Here is a 16087-nt window from a genome sequence, read left to right on the forward strand (position 1 = left end):
TTGTAGGTTTCAATTTATTATTAATATTATTATTATTATTATTATTATTTCTATTATTATAATTTACAAATAAAGATTTTATAGTTCTCAACAAGTTTTCCAAATTTAGAACAATCAGGACATCATGAAACTCTTTTATTTCCGAACACTATGCGTGAAAACTGCGATTTTTTTACTTTTTGATCCGTAAAGAGAAGGTTTTTCATAAACGCTCACGGAAAATTGTATGTGTTTCAATTGAACAGATTTGGTCATGAAAATCCTTGTTCAGCAATCAGAAAGTCTACGTTAACAGCAGAAACCAGGGCCAGTACTCCTTAGTATCTAGCCAGAAATATTCTTCTTACTTTTTCCTCCAGCCGTGTGTTAGCCAGTTGGTGAGGGCCAGTCTCTTGCCTTTATGTTCGCTGAGAAACGTTTACCTTTGTTTAAATACTTTTGATTTTGTATGATTTTTCCAGCTTTTTGGTGTTCTTTTTTAGGTTTTTTTATTGTTTTCTTTGAAACTATCAAATCCACTTTGATCCATTTTTGTTTTGATTTGTTCACGCTGAGTATTTCCCGTAGACCCTATGAAGCTCAATTGGGATTAATTGTATTGATCTTATCTATTAAGTAAGTAGAATCGAGTAAAGCCGTGATCAGCAAATGCTAAGAACGAAACTGCAATATAAGCTTAAATGAAATTCATTGAATTGCTCTTGTTTAATAATGAATTCACAATATGACACAGCTTTGCGCATGGATACTCTACAAAGAATTGTCCACTGTCATCCATTTTTCCTTTGATGTGATCGCTCTGAGTCGATTGGGCGGGGTCTATGGAGGTCATTTGGGTTTAATTGTACTGCTCTTATCTAAGTACAATCGAGTAAAGCTTTGATCAGCGAATGGTAAGAAGGAAACTGCAATAAAAGCTAAAATTGAGTTCATGGAATTTTTGTTGTTTAGTTCGAATGCTGTACTAGTGCTGAGTGTACTTTAAAAAGTAGTGTTAACATGAGTTAAAACTACGTTAGTTTCTGACTAGTTTTCATATACATTTCGTTTCATGTTTTTTTTTATTCTAGATCGCTTTTTAAGAATAAAATAACTCAACTCCCAGAAAATGTTTTTTCAGGATTAACAAGGCTACAATCCCTGTAAGTTTGTTGACTCAAATACACTTTCAAACTATGACATAGCTGACCATAGCTATGTGCCTGGTTACTTTACAGAGTACAGTGTGACTTATATACAAAGCGACTGATACAGCTGATTTAAACAAAGAGTCAATACTAATAAAGAACCCTTTCTGGGTCTAAAACTAAGGTGTATTAATTTTGGACCTTAGCCTTCTAAGTTTAATGCTAACTGTTATTCCAGTATGTCATGTTGGTTCTTTTTGTAACACCTGTTTTTTTCATTTGAGCGAGGTCCCCTTATTAAAGAAAGGAGCACATAAAAAAATCAAGTTGATTTCTCAGTACCGACAAACATTAGTTTTGGCGTCGGGGAAATGACAATATCTCGAATAAATGCGAATCATTATTATTATTACTATTATTACTATTTCTATAGCAATGGTAATAATAATCATAATAATGATATTTTTATTAGTGTTTACTCCAAATGATTGCAGGAATTATAGAAATGAACACTTTTTGTACACAAGGGGTATAACGAATAATATTTTCTATAAATTTGTAATATTTTATAATGTCCAATTAAGCTTGGTTAAGATTTTTATTTTAGTGTAAAATAGTGTAAGTTTAAAATAATAATTATTATTACTATTGTAATTATTATTATTATTATTATTATTTACAAATAAAGATTTTATAATTCTCGAAAAGTCCTCCAAATTTAGAACAATCAGGACATCATGAAACTCTATTATTTCCGAACACTATATGCAAAAACTTCGATGTTTTACTTTATGATCCGTAAAGAAAAGGTTTTTCATTAACGCTCACGGAAAAATGTATGTGTATCAATTGAACAGATTTGGTCATGAAAATCCTTGTTCAGAAATCAAAAGTCTACATTAACAGCAGAAACCAGGGCCAGTACTCCTTAGTATCTAGCCAAAAATATTATTCTTACTTTTTCCTCCGGCCGTGCGTTAGCCAGTTGGTGAGGGCCAGTCTCTTGCCTTTATGTTCGCTGAGAAACGTTTACCTTTGTTTAAATACTTTTGATTTTGTATGACTATTTCCGCTTTTTGGTGTTGTGTTTTAGTTTTTTTTAATTGTTTTCTTCGAAACTATCAAATCCACTGTCATCCATTTTTGTTTTGATTTGTTCGCGCTGAGTATTTCCCGTAGACACTATGGAGGACAATTGGAATTAATTGTATTGCTCTTATCTATTAAGTAAGTTAATGAGTCCCTAAGTGTCAGTGACATAAAAAGGAGGGAAAGCCACGGGGAATATTCGCATGCCCAGGAGAGGGGCATGGGCAACTGAGGGTAATGATGATTACTCCTCCCCCCACCCTTTGCAAGGCTTGTGAAACTAGAAAAGGAGGAACACAGATTCTCCTTTTATCTATTTATTTATTTATTTATTTATTTTTTAATCAGTTATAATTATTATGTTAATCACTATCTTTTGCCAAAATTTGGGTGGCAGGGAAGGCAGAGCCTATATCCCAGTGCACCCATCCGACTGGGAGCTCCTCGGCATGAAATGGAACAGCCTGTATTTCTTCGATACAGTGCTCCCCTTTGGATTGCGATCTGCACCCTATCTTTTTGACCAATTTTCCTGCATGATTGAATGGATAATTAAAAATAAGCTAGGTATCCCTAACGTGATCCACATTCTGGATGACTTTTTCTTCGTCACCAGCCCCCCTAGGTCGGACTGCCTTACAGCCCTTTGCAAAATCCTTTGTCTTTTCACCAAACTCAATATCCCTGTCGCCTCCGGTAAAACTTTTGCTCCTGCCACCTCCTTAGAATTTATGGGTATTCTTCTTGACTCTCCTAGAATGGAAGCTCGTCTTACCTTGGACAAACTAATCCGTGCTAAACGGGTCCTTCAACAGTGGTTACACCGTAAATCTGCCACTCTGAAGGAGTTCCAGTCCCTGATTGGTACCCTACAGTTTGCCTGCAGGGTTGTTGCCCCGGGCCGGGCTTTTCTGCAAAGAATAATTAGTTTAACAAAGGGCATCACTAACTCTCGCTGGCACATTAAACTGAACGGGGAATTCCGCAAAGACATTTCAATGTGGTTAACCTTCCTTACCCATTGGAATGGAGTAAGTCTTTTCTTAGGGGGTGACGTTCTCTCCTCGCCGGACCTGCAATTATTTACGGACGCCTCTGGGTCCCATGGGTATGGTGGCTATCTCAATGGGGAATGGTTTCAGGCTCCTTGGCTCCCCCAACACCTCCTTAACCCCACCATGGGTATCAGCATTGACTGGCAGGAACTGTTTGCAATTTACATCGCCTGCTACCTCTGGGGCCCTTCGTGGTAAGGCAAACATATTTGTATGTGGTGCGACAACCTGCCAGTTGTCTCCATCATCAACTCCAAACGCTCCAAGTCCCCTAGGATCATGGACCTCGTAAGGGCCATTACGATTCTTACCTAAGAACACAACTTTTCCTTCATCGCTAGACATATCCCTTGGCTAGATAATTCAATAGCTGATTCTTTGTCCCGTTTTCAGATGGACCGCTTCTGCCACCTGGCTCCCAATGCCTCACCCTTCCCCTGCGCCATCCCTCTATCAGCGACGTCAATTTAACAGCCTCCGTTTCCCACTACCTTGGTGCGTCCCTTGCTCCAGCTACTAAACGTTCTTATAGTGTCGGTCAAAACCATTTCATTTCCTTTTGCCTTATGCACGGGTTAATTAGCCCCTCTACTCCCCTTCTCCCCGCATCTGAAATTAGTCTGATTTATTTTGTCTCCCATTTAGCCAAAACAGTTTCCTACAATACCGTTAAGCTTTACCTGTTTGCCGTTCAAGACCTCCATAAGCTACACAACTTTGCCTTAAAACTCCCAAAAATATTTCGACTCCAGAAGGTCCTTAATGGGATCAAACGTTCCCAAATCCCCGTTAAATTAGATCATTATCCAATTACAATCCAAATCCTGCAGTCTATTTTCAACTTTTACCGACCGCACTTGACTTGTGACCTCAATCACATTATGCTCTGGGCAGCCTTCACCTTAGCCTTTTTCGGTTTTTTACGTTCAAGCGAATTTACCTGTAATGACCACGTCTTCGACCCCGCAACTCACCTCTGCTTTAAGGATGTCACCTTTATCCTTCACGTTGAATCTCCCGACTACATGCTAGTCACGATTAAACGGTCAAAAACAGATACCTTCCGCTATGGTTGCACCCTAACCCTAGCAAGGTCCACTACCTCCATCTGTGCCGTTATGGCTATGAAAGACTACGTGTTCCAATGCCAAGCGTCATCAGCAGGCCCCCTGTTCACCTTCACCAGTGGCAAGTGGCTCACCCGAACTTCTCTTACTCATGAACTCCGTGCAACCTCGTTCCCAGGGTCTTCTCGGCTTTCAATATGGCGGCGGGTCTTGAGAAGACCCTGGCACACAGTGACCTAAAAAGATCGCTGATTGGTGCTTTTCTCACATGAACTCTGATTGGTTTAATGTCGAAAGAAAGTTGGCGGCTAGTGAGGAGAGCCAGAAGAAGAACAGAATTCGTGTTTAAATCATTTTCAAATTTGTAACTGTTACGTAAGAAGCAGCTGCAAATTAACAAGCATAACAGTCAAAAATAATTCACCGTTTTTTCACGTTGTACGATGATCTACATCAGGCCTCGATTCCAATTAAAACTACGTTGGCTTTTCACGACCTCTGGCATAGCGATCGCTCTATAATATAGAAGGATATAATGGTGTTTGAAAGACGTAACGGTAATTAAGTGATTTTATTTCGTACGTACCTTTGCGTTTTGGTTCATTTTGGCGTCTCATAATTGTAATTCCCTGACGCGAGTATTGTTACTGTTATTCAATGTTTTCACCATGTCAGATTGTGTTACAAATTAAAAAATTGTGCAACAGGGTTCATAGATTATTGATGTGGTTGATTTAGCAGTTGTATGTGGTTCTGTTGACTCGTGTGACAGCTGCAATGAAGGCGGGTCTGTTAAATACAGGTCAAGACTAGAGGTCGCTGCTCCAATAATCAACAACTAAGCCAAAAGTTTCCCCGAGACCTGAAACAACATTTTTGTTGAGTGATTAGCGCTAGCAGACACTTTTGGTGTTGTTTATTTGTCTGCAGCACGGTGACATGTACACTCACCTGTGGAAATTGACCTGTGTTTTATTTCAATAGACCTGCAGCTGCAGCAATCCATATTCTTTCCTCTCTCTTCCACAATCTTCAGCTAGTGCATGCCGTGCACAGAGAGATCTAGGTCGGTCGGTTTTCATCATTGCCTTTTACTTTCATTAATAAAAAATATTAATCTCCTCACCCCAAACAAAGTGCATGTCATCTTGTAATTTTCCAAGAGAGTTATTTAAGATTGTGAAGTCTTATCAATAATTATTATTCTTGAAAATAATTGTAAGGCTTATCATTATAGTCTTATTGACCTGTCAATTCGCTAATGACTTCAATTTTTGCCTCTTCTGATTTAAAAATATAAATATGTATATTAAACAGTATTCTTTAATTTTGTACACATTACTTTTTTAGCATCTTACTCCTGTGAGTTTTCTTGTACTCCAATAATTTAAGTTGTGAATTATTCGTTTTCAAAACATGCTTTGAAAATATTCTCTAGCATTGCTCAAGTTGTGGCATTTTAATTACTGTCTGAAGATGTGGTACATCGAGTGATTTGGAGGAAGATTGCGGACTGGACAGGGGGATTGGGAAATAAAATTGAAGGTGACAAAGCACAGCAAATTTGCAACTTCACCAGCAACAAGAAACTATTTCACAAAAAGAAATAGTGTTTTGTTTCTGGAATGGTAAGGGCAGGAGAAAAGATAAAATACTGTAAATTGTGGGTCACTTGGTCGGTCATATATATTTCGCTTCGTCTATTGAAACTCTCAACAAAGAAGGACAAAAATGTGGACGCAAACTCTCTGACCGGTTAGAAGCCTGTCAAGGAATATTAACCATTAAAGAGAAGAACATAATGATCCTTGTCTACAAATACCTAATTTTCCTTCAAATGCCACAGCATAAAATTTCAACTTCCATTTTCGGTGAATCTTCCATTACTTGTGGTACATGTGAACCTAGGAAGTTACCAGTACTAGCTTTAAAATAACTGGCTCCTGGAAAACCCCTCTTTACTACAGTAACTACAACTTACCAGTGGGAAGATTGTTTACATTACTTATTACCACGAAGAGAGATAGCTTTGGATTTTTCAACAATATATCCCTTTAATGTAACCGAAAATCATTCAGATAGTGAAAACTTCATATTTATGACCCATTTCGTTCACTTTCATGCTTGTCAGCATTATGATTTGCTATACTTCAGGTTCACATGTTCACAAGTTTGTTTTTACGTCTCATAGATGTTTAGATGTTCAATTACAAACTCTGTTTTGAATGGCCACTCTACTTCATTGTGTAAATAGTTCACCCTGAAGTCTAAATAGATACAATTCGTTTCTGAGTAAATGAAACGAAACAAAAATGTAGTTTAAGGAATGGAGGCAAATAAAACAAACCGTGCCATTGTCACTGCCTCCAAAACAGAAGAGATTAAAAGCCAGTTTGATAAAACAGCAAAGATCCACCCCTAACCCTGGGCTCATTCGACAAGAACTGCTAAAGATGATGAGATACTTATGTTTAGGACTTGCATAAATTGTGCCCTTTTTTAATTAGGCTCAACAGATTTCATGAGCAGCATTCCAAGACATCACATTGTCTTCACTGGTGGGACAAGACATGGAAAAGTTCTTTTCATAGCTTGAAAAGTACAAGAAGCAGATTGCTAATCCTATGGAATAGCATGTTCAACAATGTACATTGGCTTGATTATGTCAACTACAAAAAATATTTACAATAACAAGTTGAAGAATGTGGGCACTTAACATGCTGTGGTTCGCTGTTGGCAATCAGAAGACAATTAAAATACTGATTTTACACTGACATGACAATACTTGCACGTGCAGTCAATAGCTTTGGGTCAATGTATACTGGGGAAAGTCGTTGTCAGAAGGCTCATATACACCGATAAGAAATCAGATAATCATTCAAGTGTATGATTGATAATTAGGTTTAATTGATTGAAAATAAACATGCAATATAAACTATACATTACGAAAGACAGCGAGCACACCTCCGTGACTAAATAGCTAGAACCAGGGCTTTCATTAAACCTTAGCTCACTGGATTTTACGGTAATCAAATGTCTGTGATGTTACGGGTGAAACTGTGTGCAATGGCTTTTTCCAAACTGTTTAAAAATGACAGCCCCGAGAAATAATAGCCGTCTATAGAATTGAATTGGTTTAAAATAACATGAAATGAAAAGAAAAGCAAGATTTCTCTGTCATCTACCGCATTCTCGTTGCTCGTGCATTCATCCATCCGTATTTTTGGTTTCTTACATCAAATTTTACAGCTTTGGGTTCCCCTTTCGTACTCCATTTTGTTTGTTGGCAGTTGTCGTACCCAGATTTCTCTCACCTTATTCCTTGCCGCCATTTTAGAAAAAATTTGCATATTTGTCCATCCTCGATGGACAAAATTTGATCACGTGATCTGCTGTGTGCCAGGGTCTTCTCAAGACCCGCCGCCATATTGAAAGCCGAGAAGACCCTGGGAACGAGGTTGGAACTCCGTGATGTCCTGCAGCAATGCGACATACAACCTCAACACTATTTCTCACATAGCTTCCGCATTGGTGCTGCAACTACTGCAGCTGCTGCAGGGATTCCTGCCTTCCTAACCGTTACATAAGAACTCCTCAAGAGACACTGCTGGCTATCCCTAGACAACTGACAATGAACTGAAGTAATAATAATTATTGTAGGTTAGACCCTTCTTTGTTGTCTCCCTGATGACCAGTATCATGGCAACTAGTTACTCTTCATTATGTCTCTTCCTAATTTAAACAGTAACATTATTCTTAGGTGGCATCAGAAGCTAGACCTGGTTCCCTAACAGCTGTTTCCCTAGCCCTGTATGTTAAAAATACACGCGCAAACCAAACGAGGCGAGAGGGGTTTCTTTTTGCTATGCATGCCTATATCGTATACTATTTCTTCTACATGTGGCAGTTGGTATTCCAGCCAACGTCCACACAATTTACTGTGGGGTGATTGTGTTCCCCCGTTCTTGACCAGAATATTTTTGGCTCACATAATCGTGGCAGGGAAGTGCACCCTGGGCTGCACTTTACCCCACAGTCGGTGGGACAGCCCTCCTTGGCAATAGGTCCGGATTGCTTACTCTAAGATGGTACAACTCACCATCTGACCTATTCTCCTTCCAGAAGGGCACCCCTCTTCTGGTCCACCCTATCTTACATTCTAACGTAGGGTTGCCTCTAGAGACACCGCTACTCTAGGGGGTCCTCCTAGGGACACAGCTACCCTAGGGGGCATAGGCTCTGCCTTCCCTGCCACCCAAATTTTGCCAAAAGATAGTTATTAACATAATAATTATAACTGATTAATAAATAAATAAATAAATAGATAAAAGGAGAATCTGTGTTCCTCTTTTTCTAGTTTCACAAGGCTTGCAAAGGGTGGGGGGAGGAGTAATCATCATTACCCTCAGTTGCCCATGCCCCTCTTTTGGGCATGCGAATATCCCCCGCGGCTTTTTCCCCTTTTTATGTCACTGACCCCTAGGGACTCATAAATTATAAGTTTAAGCTCTTCACTGGGGTTAATGAGCCCTAAGGGAGTACTATTTATTCCTCACTTGTCCCTAGTGCACTCTACTCTCCTCACCCTTGCATTCAAGGCTTGTCCAGTAGTCAAAAGGTCATTGTTTAGGTCAAAGTACTTTTACTTTTACAATGTTAAAGCGGTTGCCAAAGCTTCCAGTAATTTTCCACAACATCACCCGATTCTCACCTGTTTCACCTTATGTAAACCCCCCATACCATTAGTGAGCCACATTTCAGCTTTGCTCTTCAAGCAAGTACCTTGAGTTGCACTCTTTAAGATCGCATTTTCCCACCCTTCCACCCAACTGGAAGCTTTGTCTCCTTTAATTGCCATGGCTGTGCTTTGTCATGCAAATTATTTTATTATACTATTCTCATCTATTTTATTTTAGTTTGGGTATTTTGTCTCATCGTTTTTTATGTACATCATATTATTCTGCATGTTACCACCGCTAACTTAAAAAAAAAAAAGAAGCTAATTTAGAAAACTCAACACTAGGTGTGTCCTTTTACATTTCTTAGTTACTTATTGGTGGCAGGGAAGTGCACCCTGGGCTGCACTTTACCCCACAGTAGGTGGGACAGCCCTCCTTGGCAATAGGTCCGGATTGCTTACTCTAAGATGGTACAACTCACCATCTGACCTATTCTCCTTCCAGAAGGGCACCCCTCTTCTGGTCCACCCTATGTTACATTCTCACGTAGGGTTGCCTCTGGAGACACCGCTACTCTAGGGGGTCCTCCTAGGGACACCGCTACCCTAGGGGGCATTGCGGAAGGCTGACTTGATGTCCAACTTGGACATGAAGCACCCTTGACCAATCTTCTGAATGATAGAAATGGCAGTATCTATGGTAATGTAGTGTAAGGAGTAGTCGGTTGGGCTAATGTGGGAATTAACGCTAGTGGTTTGATGTTTGGGAAAGGAAAGGTGAAAAATGGTTCTTCACTCGGTGGAATGCTTTTTTGGAACAACCCCAATTGGATAAACATGAAAATTGGGAAAAGGGGGAGAAACGAGTGGGCCAGCAGTGTGACCGAGCCGTAACTCTTTCAAGAGATTGGTGCTTATGATGTGTGGATTTTCTTAGCAGAAATGAGGTTTGGGTATTCCCTAGAAACCCGAGGACCCTGGAAACCAATTTTAAAACCTTGGGAGAGGCCGGTGAGGACAGCATCGACAGATGCCCGGTCAGGGTGATCATGCCGATAAAGGGCAAGTTGGGGAAGGTCAATAGGGGTGGTAGGGGACAGCTTAGAAAGGTATTCAATGGTGGCTTCGGGTGGAATGGCTTGAGCGGCTAGTCTTTGACTGTATGGGTCCAGAGCTTGAGGAGTCAGGGTGGTCCTTTCCTGGGTGGGCTGCAGTGCATCCGGGCTTGTTGCATTGGTGAGTGTAGGGGCAGGGGGTGCGGGCGCAGGGCACCCCTTTGTTGAAGTTGAAGCAGAGGTTACCACGCTTGGAGCCTGAGGAGTCTTTATACCTGGGGGAAAGGGGGCAGGAATCGGTTACGTGATCCGAGTTGCTGCATGCTTTACAAAGTATGGCTTTTGGGACACCGGTAAAGGTGTCTAGGTACAACTGAACATCCCTCTGGCCCCAGTTAATGGAAAGGTTGTGAGAGGCTCTTCGGCGAAATTCCATATCATACAAATACCACGCCATACCGGGGAACTTACGGGCTGACTCACGTATCAATTGCTGGTAGGCGAATAGGTCCACCCCCCGGGATGGGTAGGAGGATAGGAGAACAGACGAGTAAATGGCAAAAGCGTCGAGCCATCGGTCGATCCCAGTAATTTTGGGGCGCTTAGCCTGGGATGGGAGGGGTATAGTAAGGCCTTCGTGTCCTACTTGTAGTTTAAGCTGGGAGTTCGCGGTAACGTGGTCTCGTAGTAGAGACGAAAAAGGAAGAAGGCTAGCAAGGTCCACGTACTCACCGTTTGTTATGGCTGTGATGCAGCTGTTGGAGAGATGGCTGGCGATAGATGGGACTCTGTAGTTGGTATGCAGGAGGGCTGCGTCTTCCGGTGTGCCAAGATTCAAAACTTGCTGAGAGGAGGACAGCGAGAAATCCACAGAGGACGGAGTTTGTTGTTGTCCGCCATTGCGGACCGGTAGGAGGGAGGGATCTGGTGCGAGGCTGGTAACGCCTGCCAGTTGTTGCTGAGCAGTTGAAACAGGGCCAGATGTTGAGCTCGATGGCGAGTTGCTCGCAGAGTTGAAGGTTGCCAATTTTTGCTCCACGATAGAGGCAATCATGGAGGCCAACTGCTGATCCGGAATGATCGCAGGGCCGGTAGATGTGGGTGTGGAGGCCCGAGAATCATTCGCTTGGAGGCGAGCGTTGAGCTGCTGCCGTGGCCCTGATTGTACCAGGTGGCGCTGGGACGAAAGTAAACGTAGCGTTTCGGTCGGCATTGCTGCATACTGCGTCGTTTGTACTGCATCTGCAGAGTTAGCGTGGGCATTTGACTGAGCCGTGATAGGCGGAACCGTAGTGCGTTGGCTGCTTTGAGATTTACGTTGTTTTGGCATGATATGTGCACGCAGGGAAAAATGCGATCTTAAAGAGTGCAACTCAAGGTACTTGCTTGAAGAGCAAAGCTGAAATGTGGCTGACTAATGGTATGGGGGGTTTACATAAGGTGAAACAGGTGAGAATCGTGTGATGTTGTGGAAAATTTCTAGAAGCTTGGGCAACCGCTTTAACATTGTAAAAGTGAAAGTACTTTGACCTAAACAATGCGCTTTTGACTACTGGACAAGCCTTGAATGCAAGGGTAAGGAGAGTAGAGTGCACTAGGGACAAGTGAGGAATAAATAGTACTCCCTAAGGGCTCATTAACTCCAGTTAAGAGCCTAAACTTATCATAGAATCGAGTAAAGCCATGATCAGCAAATGCTGAGAACGAAACTGCAGTATAAGCTAAAATGAAATTCATTGAATTGCTCTTGTTTAATTCGAATTCACTTCACAATATGACACAGCTTTGCGCGTGGATACTCCACAATGAATTGTCCACTGTCATCTATTTTTCCTTTGATTTGATCGCATTGAGTCGCTTGCACGGGCTCTATGGAAGTCATTTGGGTTTAATTGTACTGCTTTTATCTAAGTAGAATCGAGTAAAGCTGTGATCAGCGAATGCTAAGAACGAAACTGCAATAAAAGCTAAAATTGAGTTCATGGAATTGTTCTTGTTTAGTTCGAATGCATTCTTTTGCTGAGTGTACTTTAAAAAGTAGTGTTAACACGAGTTAAAACTTCGTTACTTAGTTTCTGACTAGTTTTTATATACATTACGTTTCATGTTTTTTTTTATTCTAGAGGGCTTTATGGCAATGAAATAAATCCCCTCCCACAAAATGTTTTCTCAGGACTTAGTGCGCTACAACAACTGTAAGTTTGTTGACCCAATTACACTTTCAAACTATGACATAGCTGACCATAGCTATGTGCCTGGTTACTTTACAGAGTACAGTGTGACTTATATAGAAAGCGACTCATACAGCTGATTTAAACAAAGAGTCAATAGTAATAAATAACCCTTTCTGGGTCTAAAAATAAGGTGTATTTGGACCTTAGCCTTCTAAGTTTAATGCTAACTGTTATTGCAGTATGTCATGTTGGTTCTTTTTGTAACACCTATTTTTTTCATTTGAGCGAGGTCCCCGTATTAAAGAAAGCAGCACATAAAAGAATCAAGTTGATTTCTCAGTACCGACAAATATTAGTTTTGGCGTCGGGGAAATGACAATATCTCGAATAAATGCGAATCATTATTATTATTACTATTATTACTATTTCTATAGCAATGGTAATAATAATCATAATCATAATAATGATGTTTTAATAAGTGTTTACTCCAAATGATTGCATGAGATTATAGAAATGAACACTTTTTGTACACCACGGGTATAACAAATAATATTTTCTCTAAATTTGTAATTTTTTATAATGTCTAATTAAGCTTGGTTATGATTTTTATTTTATTGTAAAATATTGTATGTTTAAAACTATTATTAATAATAATAATATTATTATTATTATTATTATTATTATTACTATTTCTATTATTATAATTTAGAAATAAAGATTTTATAGTTCTCAACAAGTCTTCCAAATTTAGAACAATCAGGACAATATGACACAGCTTTGCGCGTGGATACTCCACAAAGAATTGTCCACTGTCATCCATTATTCCTTTAATTTGATCGCTCTGAGTCGATTGCGCGGGCTCTATGGAGGTCATTTGGGTTTAATTGTACTGCTTTTATCTAAGTGGAATCGAATAAAGCTGTGATCAGCGAATGCTGAGAACGAAACTGCAATAAAAGCTAAAATTGAGTTCATGGAATTGTTCTTGTTTAGTTGGAATGCTGTACTGGTGCTGAGTGTGTTTTAAAAAGAAGTGTTAACATGGATTAAAACTTCGTTACTTAGTTTTGGACTAGTTTCCATAGACATTACGTTTCATGTTTTTTTATTCTAGATCACTTGATAACAATAAATTAACTCACCTCCCAGAAAATGTTTTCTCAGGACTTAGTGCGCTACAACAACTGTAAGTTTGTTGACCCAAATACACTTTCAAACTATGACATAGCTGACCATAGCTATGTGCCTGGTTACTTTACAGAGTACAGTGTGACTTATATACAAAGCGACTCATACAGCTGATTTAATTAAACAAAGAGTCAATAGTAATAAATAACCCTTTCTGGGTCTAAAATTAAGGTGTATTTGGACCTTAGCCTTCTAAGTTTAATGCTAACTGTTATTCCAGTATGTCATGTTGGTTCTTTTTGTAACACCTATTTTTTTCATTTGAGCGAGGTCCGCTTATTAAAGAAAGGAGCACATAAAAAAATCAAGTGGATTTCTGCGCGCCGAAAAACATTAGTTTTGGCGTCGAGGAAATGACAATGTCTCGAATAAATGCGAATCATTTTTATTATTACTATTATTACTATTTGTATAGCAATGGTAATAATAATCATAATCACAATAATGATATTTTAATAACTGTTTACTCCAAATAATTGCATGAATCATAGAAATGAACACGTTTTGTACACCAAGGGTATAACGAATAATATTTTCTATAAAATTGTAATTTTTTATTGTCTAATTAAGCTTGGTTAAGATTTTTATTTTATTGTAAAATATTTTATGTTTAAAATTATTATTATTATTATTATTATTATTTCTATTATTATAATTTACAAATAAAGATTTTATAGTTCTCAACAAGTCTTCCAAATTTAGAACAATCAGGACATCATGAAACTCTATTTTCTCCGCACACTATGCGCGAAAACTTCGATTTTTTTACTTTATGATCCGTAAAGAGAAGGTTTTTCATAAACGCTCACGGAAAAATGTATGTGTTTCAATTGAACAGATTTGGTCATGAAAATCCTTGTTCAGCAATCAGAAGTCTACGTTAACACCAGAAACCAGGGCCAGTACTCCTTAGTATCTGGCTAGAAATATTCTTCTTACTTTTTCCTCCGGCTGTGCGGTAGCGAGTTGATGAGGGCCAGTCTCTTGCTTTATTATTCGCTAAGAAACGTTTACCTTTGTTTAAATACTTTTGATTTTGTATGATTTTTCCAACTTCTTGGTGTTCTGTTTTAATTTTTTTAAAATTGTTTTCTTTGAAACTATCAAATCCACTGTCATCCATTTTTGTTTTGATTTGTTCGCGCTTAGTCGTTCCCGTAGACACTATGGAGGACAATTGGAATTAATTGTATTGCTTTTATCTATTATAAGTAAGTAGAATAAAGTAAAGCAGGGATCAGCAAATGCTGAGAACGAAACTGCAATATAATCTAAAATGAAATTCATTGAATTGTTCTCGTTTAATTCGAATTCACAATATGACACAGCTTTGTGCATGGATACTCCACAAAGGATTGTCCACTGTCATCCATTTTTCCTTTGATTTGATCGCTCTGAGTCGATTGCGCGGGCTCCATGGAGGTCATTTGGGTTTAATTGTACTGCTCTTATCTAAGTAGAATCGAGTAAAGCTGTGATCAGCGAATGCTAAGAACGAAACTGCAATAAAAGCTAAAATTGAGTTCATGGAATTGTTCTTGTTTAGTTCGAATGCTGTACTGTTGCTGAGTGTACTTTAAAAAGTAGTGTTAACATGAGTTAAAACTTCGTTACTTAGTTTTGGACTAGTCTCCATAGACATTACGTTTCATTTTTTTTTTAAATTTTAGATCGCTCTCTAACAATGAAATAACTCACCTCCCAGAAAATGTTTTCTCAGGACTTAGTGCGCTACAACAACTGTAAGTTTGTTGACCCAAATACACTTTCAAACTATGACATAGCTGACCATAGCTATTTGCCTGGTTACTTTACAGACTACAGTGTCACTTATATACAAAGCGACTCATACAGCTGATTTAATTAAACAAAGAGTCAATAGTAATAAATATCGCTTTTTGGTTTTTGGGTCTAAAATTAAGGTGGATTTGGACCTTAGCCTTCTAAGATTAATACTAACTGTTATTCCAGTATGTCATGTTGGTTCTTTTTGTAACACCTATTTTTTCATCTGAGCGAGGTTCCCTTATTAAAGAAAGGAGCACATAAAGAAATCAAGTTTATTGTTACCGACAAACATTAGTTTTGGTATCGAGGAAATGACAATATCTCGAATATATTATTACTATTTTTATAGCAATGGTAATAATAATGGTAATCATAATAATGATACTTCAATATGTGTTTACTCCAAATGATTGCACGAATTATGGAAATGGACACTCTTTATACACAACGGGGATAACGAATAATATTTTCTATAAATTTTTAATTTTTTATAATGTCTAGTTAAACTTGGTTAAGATTTTTATTTTATTGTAAAATATTGTATGTTTTAAAATTATTATTATTATTATTTCTACTATTATAATTTAGAAATAAAGATTTTATAGTTCTCAACAAGTCTTCCAAATTTAGAACAATCAGGACATCATGAAACTCTATTATTTCCGAACACTATGCGCGAAAACTTCGATTTTTTTACTTTATGATCCGTAAAGAGAAGGTTTTTCATAAACGCTCACGGAAAAATGTATGTGTTTCAATTGAACAGATTTGGTCATGAAAATCGTTGTTCAGAAATCAGAAGTCTACGTTAACAGCAGAAACCAGGGCCAGTACTCCTTATTATCTGGCTAGGAATATTCTTCTTA

The 16087-nt window shown here is 38.7% G+C and overlaps 2 protein-coding genes and 1 pseudogene across 2 annotated transcripts; 2 read left to right on the forward strand and 1 right to left on the reverse strand.

The window, feature by feature from the left end:
• The first annotated feature begins 2974 nt into the window (after positions 1-2974).
• On the forward strand, positions 2975-3742 carry LOC137987764 (uncharacterized; annotated as a pseudogene).
• A 95-nt stretch (positions 3743-3837) lies between these two features.
• On the forward strand, positions 3838-7925 carry LOC137987755 (integrase/recombinase xerD homolog). The gene is made up of 2 exons (XM_068833828.1): positions 3838-4508; positions 7796-7925. The coding sequence occupies exons 1-2, from the start codon at positions 3838-3840 to the stop codon at positions 7923-7925; spliced, it is 801 nt and encodes a 266-aa protein (XP_068689929.1).
• Positions 7926-9930: 2005 nt separating this feature from the next.
• Positions 9931-11401, reverse strand: LOC137987756 (uncharacterized). Its single transcript, XM_068833829.1, has 2 exons — positions 10804-11401; positions 9931-10346 (listed from the first exon to the last, which is right to left on the reverse strand). Exons 1-2 carry the CDS (start codon positions 11399-11401, stop codon positions 9931-9933), a joined length of 1014 nt encoding a protein of 337 aa, XP_068689930.1.
• Between the last annotated feature and the right edge of the window lie 4686 nt (positions 11402-16087).

This window comes from Montipora foliosa, unplaced genomic scaffold (assembly GCF_036669935.1).
Source record: "Montipora foliosa isolate CH-2021 unplaced genomic scaffold, ASM3666993v2 scaffold_388, whole genome shotgun sequence".
NCBI classification, from domain to species: Eukaryota; Metazoa; Cnidaria; class Anthozoa; order Scleractinia; family Acroporidae; genus Montipora; species Montipora foliosa.

Coding starts and splice junctions, on each gene's coding strand:
- LOC137987755 (XM_068833828.1), top strand. CDS start 3,838: ATGCACGGGTTAATTAGCCCCTCTACTCCCCTTCTCCCCGCATCTGAA. Junction 4,509..7,795: donor CATGAACTCCGTGCAACCTC/GTTCCCAGGGTC, acceptor CCTGGGAACGAG/GTTGGAACTCCGTGATGTCC.
- LOC137987756 (XM_068833829.1), bottom strand. CDS start 11,401: ATGCCAAAACAACGTAAATCTCAAAGCAGCCAACGCACTACGGTTCCG. Junction 10,347..10,803: donor CATCACAGCCATAACAAACG/GTGAGTACGTGG, acceptor CCTTTCCCCCAG/GTATAAAGACTCCTCAGGCT.